At 42.5% G+C, this 15,493-nt stretch overlaps 1 protein-coding gene across 1 annotated transcript in view; it reads right to left on the minus strand.

Annotated features, from left to right (window-relative positions):
• Nucleotides 1–4,964: 4,964 nt before the first annotated feature.
• Nucleotides 4,965–15,493, minus strand: part of pi4k2b (phosphatidylinositol 4-kinase type 2 beta) — a 49,699-nt gene continuing 39,170 nt past the window's right edge. Inside the window, exons 5-9 of the mRNA XM_067989154.1 lie at nt 15,105–15,172; nt 12,926–13,025; nt 11,479–11,612; nt 6,256–6,315; nt 4,965–5,667 (exon numbers count right to left, since the gene is read on the minus strand). Of these exons, the coding sequence (XP_067845255.1) occupies nt 5,494–5,667; nt 6,256–6,315; nt 11,479–11,612; nt 12,926–13,025; nt 15,105–15,172 (536 nt within the window). The 3' untranslated portion in view covers nt 4,965–5,493. The remainder of the gene's footprint in view (nt 5,668–6,255; nt 6,316–11,478; nt 11,613–12,925; nt 13,026–15,104; nt 15,173–15,493) is intronic.

Below are 15,493 nucleotides of genomic sequence, written 5' to 3' on the forward strand. Positions count from 1 at the left end.
GCCAAATGGCCATATTTAATAGGTGAGTCTACACGTGAATGTTGATAGGTTGTTTTATTGTGGAAGCCTGATGGTGGCTTCACCCAACATCATAGAAGAACAGAATCTTACAGAACAGAAGGAGGCCATTTGGCCTGTTGTGCATGTGCCGGATCTTTGAAAGAGCTGTCCAATTTAGTCTCACACCTCAGTTTTTTCCCTATAACCCTGCAAATTAGTTCTCTTCAAGTACATGTCCAATTGCCTTTTGAAAGTTCCTATGGAATCTGATTCCATCACCTTTTGAGGTGGTGCATTACAGATCTTACAACCCTCTGCGTGAAAAAAAATTCTCCTCATTTCCCTTCTAATTCTTTTGCCAATTATTTTAAACCTATGACCTCTGGTTACCGACCTACTTGCCAGTGGAAATAGTTTCTCCTGACTTGCTGTATCAAAACCCCTCTTAATTTTGAATACCTCTATTAGGTCTCCCGTTAACCTTCTCTGCTCTAAGGAAATCAATCCCAGCTTCTCCAATCTCTCCACATAACTGAAGTCTCTCATCCCTGGTATCATCCTGGTAAACCTCCTCTTTATCCTCTCCAAGGCCTTGACATCTTTCCTAAAATGTGGTGCCCAGAATAGTACATAATACTTCAGCTGAGGCCAAACCAATGATTCGTAAAGGTTTAGCGTGACTTTCTTGTTTTTGTATTCAATGCTCCGTTAATTGCAGGAACCCTAGCTCATTTTTACACCATCCCTAACTTCTTGGCATTGCCTTGGCGTTAACTGTAGCGCCTCGTTGCCTCTCCAAAGAAGATCATCTCAGTGCAGACTGGGGATGGAATCTGGGACCTTGATGATTTGTATAGATCAGTTCTATAGTGGGTGGTGCACTTAACTACCAGTTAACTACTAGTGATTACCAAAAAAGTTTAAAATGGTAAGGATGAATGATCTAAAAATTCCCAATATCCTGGTTGTGAGGGGAAAACTTCAAAAAAGAGAAACTCCCACTGAAAAAAATCCAAAATGAAACTGATTTACTCTCATACAGTTCTAAACAAATTAATCTAGTAACACTTTGGTTTGATTTACAAGTTGATAATTACAAAATTTAAACAGTAAATTTTAATGGACTCTTCTATTATAATTTCTTGAAGAATGTGACTGACTCATATATATTATCCTTTTTGTAGACAAACAACATTTGTTCTGCTATAGGCATTCATCTGTCATTTTAAAACATTTCCTGTCTGAACCACACCTGCTATCAAATCGATCAGTACTTAAATATTTAGCACATGATTCAGAGCTCAGTGTTAACTTCTAGCACATGCACAAACTTTCAGAAAATGCACAACAATTCTTACATACCTGAATACCTATCTTAACTGCCCCAAGTGAAAAATATTTTGTTTTCAATTTTGCAAAATGTACTGAATTACAAGGTTTCAACATGGTATTTGCAGCACCACCCAATTGTACATACTTCACGCTGCTCCAATGAGGCATGACTGGGTTTCAAACTGGTATACAAGTATTTTCCATTTAGTTCACTAATTATCGATACCAGTATCTAATCAAGGCAATCTTACTTTGTGGGACTCTGGTGTAAGTAACACACATAGAACAGAAATTGAACGTTGTATTTGAGTGATGGGTTTAGCTTGTTGGGAAAATTAATGAGAGACATAGTGCAGACTCCCAATAAGAGAAAATAAAAGACTTTGCAATTCTGGCCTCTCTGCTGTTCAAACCATTTTCATACAGGTAGGAAGCTGCGATATTCATATCTTAACATTCTCACTGAGAGAGTGAGAGAGGGTAGCACCAATTTCAGGAAAATAGACAATGTGGACAGTTTTGGGGAAGAGAGATTAGCAGCTGCATTCCAGATCCCATGTTATTGGAAACAATCATATAAATTAATGTTGGGAAGCAGAGTGTTCTGACATTTTAAAAAATGTCACAGGAACATAGCACAACAAAGAGAAAATGCAATTAAGCAGACGAGTGTGTATTTGTTATCCAGGTTCTGTTTCAGAACACAATCTGGCCATTTTGATCTTTTTTCACCCCAAACTCCTTTACTTCACTATTAAACAGTACACTTAGCAATAGTTTTTGAGATGCAGATTCAGGAAGTAAATGTACTGCAGTCTTATGACTTTCAGAAAAGGGCATCAAAAGTGAATTCTGTATGTTTAGAATATATGGGGTCGATTTTAGGAGGGAGGCGGGTTGGCAGTGGGGGGGGGGGGGGGGATCAACTGGGCGCGTGGGTTACGCGCCCAAATGAATTCGGGGTGCTCCGCACACGATCACAGCCTAATTGAAGGCACTTACCTTGGCTTCCGGGTTTCGCGCTTGAAAGCTGCGCAGAGGGCGCACTGCGCACCCGCATCATAGGCTGTCAGCAGGATGAGGCCTATTTAAAGGGGCAGTCCTCCAAAGCTCCTCCTGCAGCAAACAACCGATTTAGGAGCATGGAGCAGGCCAGAGGCAAGGCTGTTCCAAGGTTCTCTGACTCCTCACTCCAGGTGCTGCTCGATGGGGTGAGGAGTAGGAGGGAAATTTTTTTCCCATTGGATGGGAGGAAGCGTCCTCCCTCCACCACCAAGGAGGCCTGGCTGGAGGTGGCCGAGGAGGTCACCAGCAGTGGCAATGTTCCAGAACCTGGGAGCAGTGCAGGAAGAGATTTAACCAGGTCAGCCAAAGAGGGTATACTTACGCATTCTCGCACACTCCGTCTTCCACATCACCTCCACCACCACACAACTCCTTCTGCACTGCCACCACAACGCTCTTGCATCACTCCTCACATCCACTCAACTATCATCCTCACCTTGCCTGCACGTACTCACTGCCCCAGTTCCCATTCGAACACTACCACCCAACTCAATCCTCATACAATCTCATGGCTGTGTCTCACATGCACCCTCCCATACATCTCCCTCCGCTCAACCCCACCCACACCAATGCATGCAGCGGGTCACCATGCAATCATCACTCAATCACGCCTGTGTTTTGCCTTGATAGAAGAGATGCCAGAATGCCCGGGAGGGGGCCCGCCAAACCAGATGGCATTAACAGATGCAGAGCAGCAGGCACTCGAAATAAGCCGGACGCTGGAGTGCCTATCCGTGACGGACGCCGAGACTGGGAGTGCACAAGTGGCTGGTGACAGAAATCTAACACTCAGCACTCATGATAATGAATGATCATAGCATCACTTGGCATCTGCAGCACCTCAACATCTGTCCACATGCTTAATATTGCTTTCTGTTCTCTTGCAGGGCCATCTGCGACCGCCGTGACTGTGGAGGGCGATTCCTCAGAGGACCTGCCGGCCTCTGAGGGTCCATCGTCACATCTGAGCCATCCATCCACCAGTGCAGATACACACACCTTGGTGGGTCCCCGTCCTCGCTTAGTTGGGCTTGCACGTGGTGAGTCACCACACACACGTGAGCACGAGCAGATCCTGGTAGCAGGAGCAGATGTGGAGAGTCAGCATAGGTGGAGCAGTCTTTGGAGGGGCACTCACAGGCACCGAAACCCAGAGGGCATCCGTGCACAGCATCTCATCAGTCAGGGCATGGACAAGAGCAACCTGCCACTACCTCTGGTAAAGCCACAGGGGTAGCACCACGTAGGGGTTCCTGTAAACGCAAGGCAAAGGATTTGTGAGCACAAAGGGGATGCACAGGGGTGAAAGACTAAATGTAATGTTTTTCATTTACTTTCCTTTGTTTTGCAAAAAATCATAAAAAATTACTACTGCCACATCTTTGAAAATCTTGTCTGGTTTGCACAATAATGCCCTTTCCTGAGGATTACCATGAAGACCCACACCTGATGCCACCCATTGTGTCACTGCAGAGTGGGTGTAGGTGTATTTGCAGGGCTCTTTTGTGCAGACGACTGAGAGACGCCGGCCATGTCCCCAGTGGCACACTGAAAGGATGCAGAGGAGAAGTTGTTGAGGGCAGTGGTGACTTTGACAGTGATGACTTTGACAGCGACAGGTAAGATGGTGCTCGGGCCAGCCGGGAGCAGCTTGGCATGAAGGAGGCTGCAGATGTCTATGACTACATGTCGAGTGACTCTGAGTCTCCGTGTGCACTGCTGCTCAGAGGTCCAGGAAGTTGAGCCTCGGTCTGTAGACCCTGTGGCGAGGGTAGTACTTTCTGCGACGCATCTCTCTCTGCAGTTGGCCTCCTTCCTGCTGTGCAGGTGGATGTGTCAGAGGTGGACGCCGAGGTTCGTGATGCTGTTCGTCCTGAGGAGGTCATGACTGCAGCTATGGCGGCCCCCATCCGGAAGATGTATGTTTGAGGGGGTCAGCAAGGTAGGTAAATGTGTCTGCACACTGGGGTTGAGGTTGCAAGTTTATGAATTTTGTTAGGAGGAGGGTGGTGGAGGCCAAACTTTGTCCAAAGTAACAGTGGCCTCCTGCAATGAGTGAGGGTCTCCCCTGCCAACCTGTCAAATGGACCTCTGCAGCTGCCACAGGCTGGTCGCTGCAACACATCCATTTTAACTGGGAGTGTTTCCCCCAGTACGGGAAACATGATCAGTTGAGTTGAAAATCCCACCCCTCCTAAAATATCCTACACATCAGGTCTGCAAACGACCTGAACTATCTACTTAATTGGTTTAAGTGGGATCCCACCGGCTTTAATTGCCAGCGGGAGTCCCGCATGCAGGGGCTGCGCGCGCATCTAAGTGCGTCACTGGGGAACCTGGAAGTGGGCAGGTTGGAGCTGGGCTCCGGACCCGCCCCGGGAATCCCCGATTTTCGGAGCGCCCCCCACCCCCCGCCACGAGCATCCGAAAATCGAGCCCTATAAGTTACTGCTGACTGTTTCAATTACATTTCAGTAAACTCAATAAAGCGAACTGATGCCATTTATTATGGTCTTAGAATCATTAAATGTAGAGTGCTGCAATTAACTGTAACTGAATGTGTAGACTCAGTTTTAACACTGCTTTAATGTCTTTCAATGAAACAAATACAGTGATCATCAGTGCTGTTTACAAAAACCATTTTCTCATCCTTTATGAAATTAATTACAAAGTTTTTGGTCTGAACATACAAACACATAGAACATCTTTATTCAATAAATTCCCTTTAGAACAGCCCTACCCAGGTATTTAATACACTACTGTCTGAAAATTTTTAATGCACATATATCCTATAAAAATACATTTAAGACAGTAGTTCAGATGTTCCCTGACACTAAAATTTGCTCAAAGTTAACATAGCAAAAACTGTAAACTTTACTTTCAGCATCTAACATTTCATGAATTACACCACAGCAACTATTTTTGGCAGTTAAGATACAGTAGATAACTTTCACCTCATGTATGCTTCCACAAAGGAGACATCCAGTGCAATTCAAGCTGTCCCCCTTTAATTTTCACCTTATTGCATATTTACAGTGGTATAAAACAGGTAGCTAGAAATTATCAGAATGGCAGATTAGTTCCTTTATACATTCACTACCAAGATGAGAAGAAGGGTTTTCTGCAATGAAATGTCTGAGTGAAGGCATTGCTCAGGTGGACTATCCTGCCTTGGCTTCCAGAACTACTTCGTTCCACAACCACACGAGGCATCTGGACCAGCTGAATGGGACTTTTCCCATCTTTAAGTGCCTGAGTAAGGTTCAAAATCTAAACACAGAAACAAAAGGTGTACAGTTTCATTTTAACATATCAGTTCCTTTCACAGACCTATCATTTCCATGAGTTACTGTAATGCACCAGTTGAATTTCCACCTTTGTACTAAGTTACTGCTCCTAAAAATAGTTTACTCATCTGGAGCATTTAATTTATTCATGACTGTTCTGCATATAAAGTGATGAACTGCACATTATATTCACATACTGCTTTTAAGAAGTTTGTGAATCATAAGTGCGATAAAGGAGCTTTTATAGGCAGTTCATTCCACATGTACAAAATCTTAATAGAAAAATTCTAGATATAGTCAAGGCCACTTCGATGAATGAAACTTTTGTATTAGGGATTTGCATATATCTGTCCAGCTGACAGACAGGTAACTTCAACAGAAAATCTCTTTAGTCAGCAGATATATAGAGGGGCTAAAGATGAGCAATGTCTGAGTTGTTATATAGACTCATGGAAAGGTTACCGCACAGGAGGAGGCCATTCGGCCCATCGAGTCCATGCCGGCGCATTCTTTGTTCATCCCAATTTCATAGAAGCTCACTGCACAATAGCACCAAATCATGCACAATTACCTGTCCTCTCATCACTGACATTTGCAATTCAAAAGTAGCTTTGTCAAAACCTCTGTCAGTCTGAAAAACAAAAGAAAAAAAGTTATAGGCAGCACTTGTGTGGTTCATCCACAAAGAAAAAAATTAAATTGCATTCATTACAAAATCATACTATAAAAATAAACTCAAGTTTCTGTAGGCACAGAGATGTTTACTAGTTGTACGATCTCAGCACTGTACAGAAAACAGTAACCATCATTGGTGTCAAAAGAAACATTAAGTGTCTTCCTCTTCATTCTTTGGATGTAAAAAGAGAAGCATACATCAATGTAGTTTGTCATTTTGTCAAATTTTCTCAAAGTGCTACATGCAATTAATTACTGTTTGACGTGCAGTGAGTTATTTACTTCACAATTTGCATATAAATGAGAAAGCAGTCATACAAATTAAGGAATGGGTTGAACAAAGGGGCAGGAGAAATCAGACACCAGAGCAAAAGAAAAAAGTCAGACATTTTTCTTTAAAAAACGACTTCACATCCCCAAAGTCAGTATACAAGTCCTGCAATTGCTCCTCAGTTGCACAAGAAGCCATGTTCTGGAATCACAACTCAGTTTGTTGATGGAAACAAAAAAAAGAGACTGAGCCAATAAAGGGCAAATTCAAAAACTGGTACAGCTCCAAGTACTTTAAATTGGAAAGAGAAAGGGGCAATGAGCTTTGTATGAGGAACACTGTAAATAGTCCATTATTGCACAGAAATGAATTATATAAAGTAGCACATTAGCACAGCAGCACAGCAAGGTCACTATGAAGTTTCAGGCCAGACTGTTCTTGATAGTGGAGCATGAAAATTCGTAACTAACTTCTCCGTACATAAAATGAGGCAGAAATTTTTATGAGGCCATCTTTGAAGTCATGCAGTTGCTCCATCTTCAAAGCTCATGCAAGGACACAGATGATGGGTCAGCAGGACATGGTGCAGGATAAGATATTTACTTTGATTAAATAACTTCAGCACTGGGGAATAAACAGCACTTTTCACTGTATATCCATAACTTCCAGGTTGAGTACAGCATGGGTTACCTCTTGGACAAAACTTTCTTCTGTTCTGCTCCACTATGTGCTTCAAAGCCAAACTTAAAACAGCACACTCTACTGGAATACTACAATTTTTGCTGCTTCTTACACTGGTCTGAGTAATCATGAATAATATCCCCAATAAAGAATTGGATTGTGGCAGTCCAGATTAATTTTACTTGGGGCTCTCAAACATCTGCGAATAAACTCTGATCCCTTTACTCAGAGGAATTCAAATGCTCATTTCACATAGGATCCTTAAAACTAAAATTTTCATTGCATTTGTCTGAACTGGACTCATACCCATCTGTTGAACACAAAACAACTCTGTACAAACCCATTACACCACCTAGTTTTTGGTAGGATACGGTAGCATAGTGGTTATATTATTGGACTAATAATCCAGAAACATGAGTTCAATTCAGTTAATTAAATAAAATCTGGAATAAAAAGCTAGTATCGGTAATGGTGACCATGAAACTACCAGATTATCGTAAAAACCCATCTGGTTCACTAATGTCCTTTAGGGAAGGAAACCTGCCATCCCTACCTAGTCTGGCCTATGACTCCAAACCCACAGCAATGTGGTTGATTCTTAACTGCCCTCTGAAATGGTCTAGCAAGCCACTCAGTTGTACAATCCCGCGACAAAAAGACATAAGAATAAAACCGGAAAGACCACCCAGCATCGGACCACTAGGCACCGGACACGACAAAGGCAAACCAAGCCCAGTCGACCCTGCAAAGTCCTCCTCACTAACATCTGGGGACTTGCACCAAAATTGGGAGAGCTGTCCCACAGACTAGGCAAGCAACAGCCTGACATAACTATGTTTGCAGAATCATACCTTTCAGCCAACGTCCCAGACTCCTCCATCACTATCCCTGTTCCAACGGCAGGACAGACCCACTAGAGGTGGTGGCACAGTGGTATACAGTCAGGGGGGAGTGGCCCTGGGAGTCCTTAACATTGACTCCAGACCCCATGGAGTCTCATGGCATCAGGTCAAACATGGATAAGGAAACCTCCTGCTGATTACCACTTATAGCCCTCCCTCAGCTGATGAATTTTTCCTCGTCCATGTTGAGCACCACTTGGAGGAAGCACTGAGCGTAGCAAGGGCACAGAGTGTACTTCAAAGTCCATCACCAAGAGTGGCTCGGTAGCACTACTACTGACCCAGCTGGCCGAGCGCTGAAGGACATAGTTGCCGACTGGGCCTGCGGCAGGTGGTGAGAGAACCAAACCGAGAGTAAAACCTACTTGACCTCATCCCCTCCAATCTACCAGTCACAGATGCATCTGTCCATGACAGTGGTGACCACCACACAGTCCTTGTGGAGACGAAGTCCCATCTTCACACTGAGGGCATCGTCCATAGTGTTGTGTGGTACTAGCACCGCGCTAAATGGGATAGATTCAGAACAGATCTAGCCGCTCAAAACTGGGCACCCATGAGGCGCTGTGGGCAATCAGCAGTAGAATTGTATTCCAGCACAATTTGTAACCTCATGACCTGGCACATTCCTCACTCTACCATTACCATTAAGCCAGGGGATCAACCCTGGTTCAATGAGGAGTGCAGGAGAGCATACCAGGAGCACCTCCAGATGTATCTAAAAATAAAGGTGCCAACCTGAAGCTACAACACAGGACTACATGCATGCTAAACAGCAGAAGCAACATGCTATAGACAGAGCTAAGCGATTCCACAACCAACGGATCAGATCAAAGCTCTGCAGTCCTGCCACATCCAGTCGTAAATGGTGGTGGACAATTAAACAACTAACGGGAGGAGGAGGCTCTGTGAACATTCCAACCCTCAACGATGGCAGAGTCCAGCACGTGAGTGCAAAAGACAAGGCTGAAGCGTTTGCAACCATCTTCAGCCAGAAGTGCCGAGTGGATGATCCATCTTGGCCTCCTCCCAAGATCCCCACCATCACAGAAGCCAGTCTTCAGCCAATTTGATTCACTCCACATGATATCAAGAAACGGCCGAGTGCACTGGATACTGCAAAGGCAATGGGCCCCAACAATATCCCGGCTGTGGTGCTGAAGACTTGTGCTCCAGAACTTGCCGCGCCTCTAGCCAAGCTGTTCCAGTACAGCTACAACACTGGCATCTACCAGACAAAGTGAAAAATTGCCCAGGTATGTCCTATCCACGAAAAGCAGGACAAATCCAATCCGGCCAATTACCGCCCCATCAGTCTACTCTGTCATCAGCAAAGTGATGGAAGTTGTCGTCGACAGTGCTATCAAGCGGCACTTACTCACCAACGCTTACCGATGCTCAGTGTTTGGGTTCTGCCAGGACCACTCGGATCCAGATCTCATTACAGCCTTTGTCCAAACATGGACAAAAGAGCTGAATTCCAGAGGTGAGGTGAGAGTGACTGCCCTTGACATCAAGGCAGCATTTGACCGAGTGTGGCATCAAGGAGCCCTGGTAAAATTGAAATCAATGAGAAAACTCTCCATTGGCTGAAGTCATACCTGGCACAAAGGAAGATAGTAGTGGTTGTTGGGAGGCCAATCATCTCAGTCCCAGGACATCACTGCAGGAGTTCTTCAGGGCAGTGTACAAGGTCGAACCACCCTCAGCAGCTTCATCAATGACCTTCACTCCATCATAAGGTCCTCTCAGATAAAGAAGGAACCCGTGCCTGCATACAGCAAGACCTGGACAACATCCAGGCTTGGGCTCATAAGTGGCAAGTAACATTTGTGCCACACAAGTGCCAGGCAATGACCATCTCCAACAAGAGAGGGTCTAACCACCTCTCCTTGACATTACCATCACCGAATCCCCCACCATCAACATCCTGGGGGTCACGATTGTCCAGAAACTTAATTGGACCAGCCACATAAATACTATGGTCACAAGAGCAGGTCAGAGGCTGGGTATTCTGTGACGAGTGACTCACCTCCTGACTCCCCAAAGCCTTTCCACCATCTATAAGGCACAAGCCAGGAGTGTGATGCAATACTCTCCACTTGCCTGGACAAGTGCAGCTCCAACAACACTCAAGAAGCTCGACACCATCCAGGACAAAGCAGCCCGCTTGATTGGTACCCCATCCACCACCGAAACATTCACTCCCTTCACCACCGGCGCACAGTGGCTGCAGTGTGTACCATCCACAGGATGCACTGCAGCAACTCGTCAAGGCTTCTTCGACAGCACCTCCCAAACCACGACCTACCACCTAGAAGGCTCATGGGAACACCACCACCTGCGCGTTCCTCTCAAAGTCACACACCATCCCGACTTGGAAGTATATTGCTGTTCCTTCATAGTCACTGGGTCAAAATCCTGGAACTCCCTTCCTAACAGCACTGTGGGAGAACCTTCACCACACGGACTGCATCGGTTCAAGGAGGCGGCTCACCACCACCTTCTCAAGGGTAATTAGGGATGGGCAATAAATGCTGGCCTTGCTAGTGACACCCACATCCCATAAACGAATAAAAAAATAATTTCCCCCTTGAAAGTATCTACAATTGAAGTTGGGGACAAGGGACAATTTTAGTCACCTCTTGACTGAACGTGAATCTTCATGTTCAGATATGTCAATGCTATAACTGACCATTTTGGCATTGAGTAAAAGGAACCAGCTTTATGTGCCCATTCCATTGTATTAACATAACAGCTACTGATAGAAATTAAACTAAATTCAGTCAAAATCTGGCCAAAATTATGAATTAGGATTGTTTGGGTTTTTGCTGAAATTGACAACTCATGATGACTTCCAGCTCTGTCTCGTTTGAAGGAAAAATAAAGGTGGAATAACATGGGATAATGTAGGTGAATTAAATATTTTGATAGTAAATACTTTAGAAATGAATATATAATAATTATTTTGAAAACGTTTAAATTTACTGCTCATCACCAAAGGTTCATCACCCAAACCACACGCTGGCCTCAAAATCAGGCATACCAAGAAACAAATTAAATTGTCATTAACTCTTTCCCCCCCGAGCTAAATATACATAAGTACACAGCATAAGCTTTAGCAACAAATTGTGTCACACGACCTATAAATTGAAAGCCATTTTCAATGAGGTAAGCTCACAAATTCATATAGACATTTCTGTACTTTTCATAGAAACCTGAACTACTTATATACAATAATGTGAAAGTCCATTAAAAAACAAACCTTAAAGAGCTCATAGAGATCCTCACAGAGATCCTGAACAAAATTCATATCTGAAATTCGGGGAAGAACAAAGTCTCTTGTCTCCTGTGAAAATGGAATTTTAGCTTGATGAAGCCAGGCCCAGTGAAATGGATCTGTTGAAATAGTCAAAGCAAAAAATTAAGCTCCCCATAGATAGAAGAGTTCATCACAATGGCCATAGGTTTAAAACTAGCTATCACACGACAGGCTAGTACAATTGCCCATAGAATTTAATCATATCAAAGCTTGCTACAAAAAAAAATTCACTGACACAAGAAAACATGCAAACTTCCATCCATTATAATCACAAGTCTTCAAGGAAGAAATAGCAAAATGTAGCAGATGTATACTTATCTAGTCTGGGCAAGCAAAACTACAGCAGAATATTTATACGATGCTCTGTAAAAAGTGTAATCCGATGCATAGAAATATAACTCCAGTACAAGATTTGAAACAACGATCCGCCACACCATCAGTCGTCCTAATCCCATGTGCTCGCTCTGTTCCCATATCCCTTTTCCTTCAGCCACCTAGCTAACCCACTCTTAAATGCTGATATGGTATATGCTTCAATCAGTAGTGTATTCCATAGCCTCGCAATCCTCTGTGCAAAAATGTTTATCCTGTGCTCTCTGTCTTTAAAACTTATGGTTTAAGTGCCTAACAAGAGCTGCAATATTCAAGCTTTTAATCTTTGTGAGCTTATGAATCATATATAAAGTTTAAAATCAATGCTCCTATTAATTTGCACATATCTCAAGCTGCAGCTAATAGCAAATCTTGGTGTTCTGATTTGGGTTGAGGCAGCAGCACTCGGTACAACCCTTTCAAAGCTGCAAATACACAAAATTTAAACAGTATAATCTACTGAATAAGAAATATAAAACCAAATAGAATGGAGTTATCTACGCCCTGTAGGCCAGATTGTCAGGACTCAGAGGTTGCAGTTTGGATATTGCAGCATTGGAAGACATCGGCAACCTCACAATGTTTTATTCCAGCGACAAAGCACTGGAAAATGCCATTCATTGTAGCAAACACTTTTAAAAGCACGATAATAGTACACACACAAATACAGATAGGGCTATAAACAGATTTTAAAAATTAATCGCCTTTTATCTTCAGCTAATCTTGGTATAATCACAAATTTAATTGATACTGTCGTCGCAGTTGCTAAGTATTGATGCGTCAGCTTTACTATTATTGTTTCTGGCTACCATGTTGGTTATATTGGTGTCTGTTTTGGTCTGTGCGCTAATAGGTCAACCGTTTCTTTATTATTAGCACGGGGTGATTTGTCTGCCGGAACAAAAATTGATTATAAACTGGATAATTTATAATTTTCTGGATAACAGAAAATGTTTTAATCTAAAATCTGAGAACCATGTAAGTAAACAAAATAGGGCTCACAGCTAAATGTACTTACAAGCTCTCCACTCATCAGGATGCTTAAATGGAAAAGCTAATCCATTGTCGATAGCTGCAATTTTAATAACTGGCTCTTTGTTATGTGCCCATTCAGAGTCCTATTAAATAGAATAGGTTTTGAATTTGTTACTTTGATACATACACAGCATACATCAATAAACACCAGTACGTAAAAGGTTTAAGAAATCCACTTCATTGATAATTATGTCAATTCCACTTAAATCAATACCTATTAAGTAAAAAGAAACAAAACAAAAAAGAACTATGTCTAGCTATTGTATCAATTTCTATCTCTCAGTCCCAATTTTCTCCTCACCTGTGGGCATTGCCTCTTACTGCACCAGCTATATGGGCACTGACAGCCTTTTGGTACCTCCCCTAGTGGGTGTTATATTTGTATAAGCCTACAAAGCAATTATTGTCATGCTATTCAACTGTGGAGGACATCACAACCAAGCCTGTTCCTGGCTCCACTTAATGTCCGCCCACATGCACTTTCCAGCAGTACCATCTAATAGCCACCAGGAGCAGGAACTCTGACTATTTTCCACCACCGCCCCTCCTCCTCCTGAACTCACTTGACCCAAGACTAACTGCACCGCCACCCCAAAGGTGGTCAGCTAACTCAGCACAGACTGGGGATCTCCCTGGTCTACGCAGTTCAGGGCCTCAATGGACAGAGTATTTATTTACATCGGGGAAGCTGTGAATGGATCTATGAACTAATATTGGTCAATCTCCTGAGGAATGGTGTAAAAGAAAAACAGACTCATTGGGAAAAATTCAAATGAAACTGATTTATAGTTTTTAAACAAATTAATTTAGTAAAGTTCTGGAGGCAGAAACACTGGAATCATTCAAGTGATAGGCAGACACTTTATGGAGACCATAAACTTGTCAAAGAATGAGCTGGATAGCCAGAATGGTGTTAAGTCATCTGTGCTTAGATCTTTTGCGATTTGCAAGTTGTTAACTATAAAGTCGAACAGTAAATTGTAATGGACTTTTTATTCAAAAAAAGTTCAAGAATGCAACTGATTCATCCTCTTGAATACTGAAACACCATTTACTACCGTAGGAAATCATGTGTTATTTTAAGACAGCTCCTGTCTAAAATATAGCTACTGCCAAATTAGTCACCTGAATATTTAGTGCATGTAGTTCAGGGCTTAATGCTAACTTTCAAAATATACATAAGTTTTACATACTTGAATACCTACTTTAACTAACCTGAGCAAATACCATTGCCCGTTCTTAATTTTGCCAAATTAAATGATTAGTTCAATCACAATCTGTACTGCACCACAAAGACTTCCTGGATTTCAATCTTAGGTAGAAATATTTTCCATTTTGCCTCCTAATTAACAATAGCAGCATCAAAGCCAGGCAATCTCAAGTTAGGTATTTCAAGGATCTCTCATGTATGTACCAGTCGATACTGGGGGTGGTGGATGGGGAGAGGGGAGAAAAGATGGAAGTACTGTCTACTAGTGTCATTGATAGCTCATCAATATTTGAGCAAACAAGCATGATTAACTTAGCAGATAGTCATTACCTGAACCTGTGAGATACACACTTGACATGTAACACTTTAAAGTGCAGTGGACAATTGTCCTGCTCTATGGATGTGCACAAATGGCAAGTTTTTAATTAAATATAATCAGAAACCGGGAGCAGAAATGGTAGTGTTGCTTGGGCAAACTTCCATTTTGGTGAAATGATTGACTCTTAATGGGTCTCGTTCAATCAACTATGCTTTAGAGGATTCACTGGGCAAAAGTAGTGCCATTAATGCACAGCTATCAGGACTGTGAAGGTAGCCATTATTTCCAAACATTCTACAATACAAATTGGACATAAAAATAAGAGACAGAAATAACTGACCCACTTTTAAAATAAATCACACGGTCATGTGATGGTGCATGAAATATTTCTTAAGCCTCCTTCCTACAATAGAGATTTTGGAAAAATTGACTCCAGGATTACTTTAGAACAATTTTCCATTTCTGCATAACTATTTTCTGTAATAAAAATGTGCTTGCATTTTTCCATTGTTACAAAAATTACCATTAAGATTGTAATAGACAATGTTGCAAATTGCTTACCTTCAGGTGAGTTTTGTTACACTTTACAGAAAGATCTCTGCATTTAATCATGTGAGAATTTCCAGTACCTACCTTATCAGAAAGCTCTGTTGTGTTTTCTGGCTTTTCATATTTCATTAACCAGTTATCATTTCCTCTATCTGTGGGGGAAGAGAAGGGAAGAGGAGAAAAACTCAAAAATGCTGGTACATAATCTTGTGCTCCTGAATCTTCTAAAAATACAGAACTTGCCCATTTCCTTCAGGATTGTGTGCGTTCCATCTGGCCAAGGAATCTTCTAATTATTTGCTTGAGTTTCATGCTGACCTCTACAGGTGCTACTTATACATCTTTGCCATTTCAACATTTTTCTTGGCTGCATCAGCACCAATCTGGGAATTATTATGCTATCTTAAAGTTTCAATCCATTTAAGACAACCAGTTAAAACGGTCAGAGAATCAGAAATTGACAGTATCCATCT

The sequence above is a fragment of the Heptranchias perlo genome, chromosome 1, assembly GCF_035084215.1.
Source record: "Heptranchias perlo isolate sHepPer1 chromosome 1, sHepPer1.hap1, whole genome shotgun sequence".
Taxonomy (NCBI): Eukaryota; Metazoa; Chordata; class Chondrichthyes; order Hexanchiformes; family Hexanchidae; genus Heptranchias; species Heptranchias perlo.